At 54.8% G+C, this 3202-nt stretch overlaps 1 protein-coding gene across 1 annotated transcript; it reads left to right on the top strand.

Annotated features, from left to right (window-relative positions):
- Window positions 1–125: 125 nt before the first annotated feature.
- On the top strand, window positions 126–2495 carry LOC115644235 (selenide, water dikinase 1-like; the record flags this gene model as incomplete). Its single annotated transcript, XM_030548335.1, has 3 exons — window positions 126–287; window positions 666–878; window positions 1566–2495. Coding segments are annotated over 3 exons (605 nt in total), but the record flags the coding sequence as incomplete, so codon positions are not given.
- Window positions 2496–3202: the final 707 nt, after the last annotated feature.

Raw genomic sequence — 3202 nt, 5'->3', positions numbered from 1 at the left:
GAGTCAAGACTAAGGAGCTTCTATGGGAGAGCTCCCAAATATCCTGGGGCCCAGGCGATAGAATATCCACAAGATGGGCAACAGGCCTTGTTTTGGGACCTTCATACTGTTTGGAGGAGACTGAGCCCCTGGGGGTGGCAGGGAGGCAGGCCTGGGTGCCTCTTATCCTCTCCTCTTTCTTTTCCAGCCCGAGAAGTGGAATAAGATTAAGCTGGTGGTGTCCAAAGAGGATGTGGAGCTGGCCTACCAGGAAGCCATGTTCAGTATGGCCATGCTGAACAGGACAGGTAGGCATCTGGACATGTAGTTGGCGAGGAGCATGGGCTGCTCTGTTTTGCAGCTCCCATTAATAGCCTGACTGGGCTTGTGGCAATAGGACCTGCTTCCTGTCTCACTGTCTGGAGCTAGTAGTCAGGGAGCAGCCACAGCCTCTTGGCTTGTGAGCTCAGAGGTTAAACTAAGCAGCAGGTTAAACTAAGATCTGTGCTTGGCAGGGAGCCTTCAGGGGAGCACTCCTCCTCTCCTGACATTAATCTCCCAAAAGAGAAAGAGACGAAGCCCTGGCTGTGAGAGGTGCATAAAGTCCCTTTTGGAATCCACCCCTTTGTCATGGAGTTAGCTCCTCCCCGACCGGCCCGTAAGTGCCTCTCCTCTCCCTGCCACAGCTGCCAGTTTGATGCACACTTTCAACGCTCACGCTGCCACCGACATCACGGGCTTTGGGATCTTGGGCCACGCACAAAACCTGGCCAAGCAGCAGCGCAGTGAGGTCTCTTTTGTCATCCACAACTTGCCCATCATCGCCAAGATGGCTGCCATCAGCAAGGCCTGCGGGAATCGTTTCGGGCTGCTGCAGGGGACGTCCCCAGAGACATCAGGTAGGATGGGGAGCCAGGGTCACCTGAATTAGAGGTTGCCTCCTAATTCACCTCCCCACAGGCGGGTGGGGATGGCTGTCTCTCATCATCAGGCCTGGCCTGTTCCCTGGGGATTTCAGGGGAGGTAGCTGGGACAGTTTGTGGCTCAGAACCTTGATGTCCCTCGGATGAAGCTGGGCAAGGCAACATGGGATTGGCACTGGGGCCTCGTGTGAGACAGATGTTGACCAGAATGGTGGGGCCTGGTGCGACAGGAGGGAGAGACTCACTGGGTTAACCTGGCAGAGCAGAATCTGATATCCTCTTGTTCCAATATTTATCGACTCCACCCTCCTGGGCTGGCTGTCGGGCCTTAGTCATCCTGCCTTGCAGTCCCTGCCCGGGGCAAAGGGAGACAATCATCCCCACGTCAGCCCAAGCCACTGCATATGCACCGACTCTAGCTAGTGGCTGGGCAGCAGGACTCTGGTGGCATCTGCCTACAAGCGGACTGTGGGGCAGAGGAGAGCTTTCATCCCTTTCTGAGCTGCTCAAATTGTCCCCGTGGCAGAAGGTTTGGGGGGCCAGTAGCAACCCTCCCCTCACGACTGCTGCTGACGGTCGACGTGGCAGTGAGGCTTGAGAGCGAATTGACACCCCTCCCCCCCACCCCCAATGGGCACTGAGTAGCCCTGTCCCTCTTTGCAGGGGGGCTGCTAATCTGCTTGCCCCGGGAACAGGCTGCCCGCTTCTGTGCTGAAATCAAGTCTCCCAAATATGGGGAGGGGCACCAGGCCTGGATCATCGGCATTGTGGAGAAGGGGAACCAGACTGCGCGCATCATTGACAAGCCGCGCATCATCGAAGTGACGCCCCGGGGCGCCACGGCCTCCCCCCAGGACAACAACTCAACCACCAGCCCTGAAGCGGCCTCGTGAGATGGCAGACCCTCCTTCCTTTGGACACTATAGGCCTCTGCCCGCAGACGCAGGGCTGGCTGGGTGTCTTGGCTTTGGGAATGGGAATCACAGAATCATAGGACATCTAGTCCAGTCCTCTGCACTTACGGCAGGAGTGCGCTATACCATCCTTCCCATGAGATCTGTGCTCTTCTCACGGCGCAGCAGGTGCTGATCTTTCTCCCCAACTCAGAGAAGCACCATGATCAAACGGCTCCCCTTCCCAATGTCAGGGTGGCTGAGGCGAGGCCCTTCCAGACTGCCTGAGCTGAGTGTCACGCGATGCAGCCTCCTCCACAAACTGATTCAGGGGGTTAACATGGCTAATTGATTCCTGCAGATGAAATAAATTAGTTATTTATTAAGGATAAATGCAGATAATGCAGAGCAGCAGGTAATTTCTATCTGGAATTATTTATTGGAATATTTTGACAAGCTCTCAGGCTCCCCCAGCTTTTGTTCAGACTGAGCAGCTGGTATAAAGGCTGGGAGGGTTGGTATAAGCCATGTGGCTGGGCATATGCCCTTTCTCTCTTTAATGAAGCTCTTCCCCTTAAACCCACCCTGGGGCTAGGAGGAGTCGAGGACCCCCAGAGGGCAGGGCACGAGCTCAGCCAGGTGGATTGCTTCTTGGGTTGTAAATTCCTGGTGATTGATTCAATAAATACCAATTTCTATATGTGCTGTGGTGGTCAATCTGCAGGGAAGGGGCTTGACACACACTGCACCTCAGTTCAAAGAGATACTGTGCAGAGGGCCTGCAACAAAGCCACTTCAGAACTGACACGATCAGAGTGGGATGGGATGGTGCAGGAAGGGTGGGGGCTGAATGTCAGCCAATAGATGTATCCAGTATCGAAGTTACTGTAGAATCACTGCTGCTAAAGTTTGCAGATGATGCAAAGATTGGTGGAGTGGTCAATGAGGAGAGGGCAGCCATAAAGAATGATCTGGCCCTAGCTTGGTAAGCGGGGGCCATTCAAACAATGTATTTTAATACAAGGTCATACAGCTAGGTAAACACAGTGCAGGTGAGAATGTCCAAGGGGCATGCATGTGCAAAGGTGGGAGCGTGCAGTGCGTGGGGCGGTGGGGAGGGTTGGGTCGGGTGTGACCAGGCCAGCTAGGAATGCGAAAGATGAGGAGGGCTTGGGGCCACCACTTGACTTTTGGGGGTACTCCTTGTTTTTGCCTTTCCAGTGCACTTTGCAAAATGGTTAATGGGAAAGGGCTGGAGGAGAGGAGAGAGGAAACCCCTCAAATGATCACTGAACCCAGGGGTATGGCATAGCCATGAGGATCAGGGAGGGCAGGGGGGTGGGGGTAGTTGGATGGTCTGTTTGGGCCAGGTGGTGATGCCACCTGGTGTCTGTGAGGGAGGTTGGT

This window comes from Gopherus evgoodei, unplaced genomic scaffold (assembly GCF_007399415.2).
Source record: "Gopherus evgoodei ecotype Sinaloan lineage unplaced genomic scaffold, rGopEvg1_v1.p scaffold_98_arrow_ctg1, whole genome shotgun sequence".
Lineage (NCBI taxonomy): Eukaryota > Metazoa > Chordata > Testudines > Testudinidae > Gopherus > Gopherus evgoodei.
The sequence above is the reverse complement of the archived record's forward strand: the minus strand, read 5'-3'. Positions and strand labels throughout refer to the sequence as shown.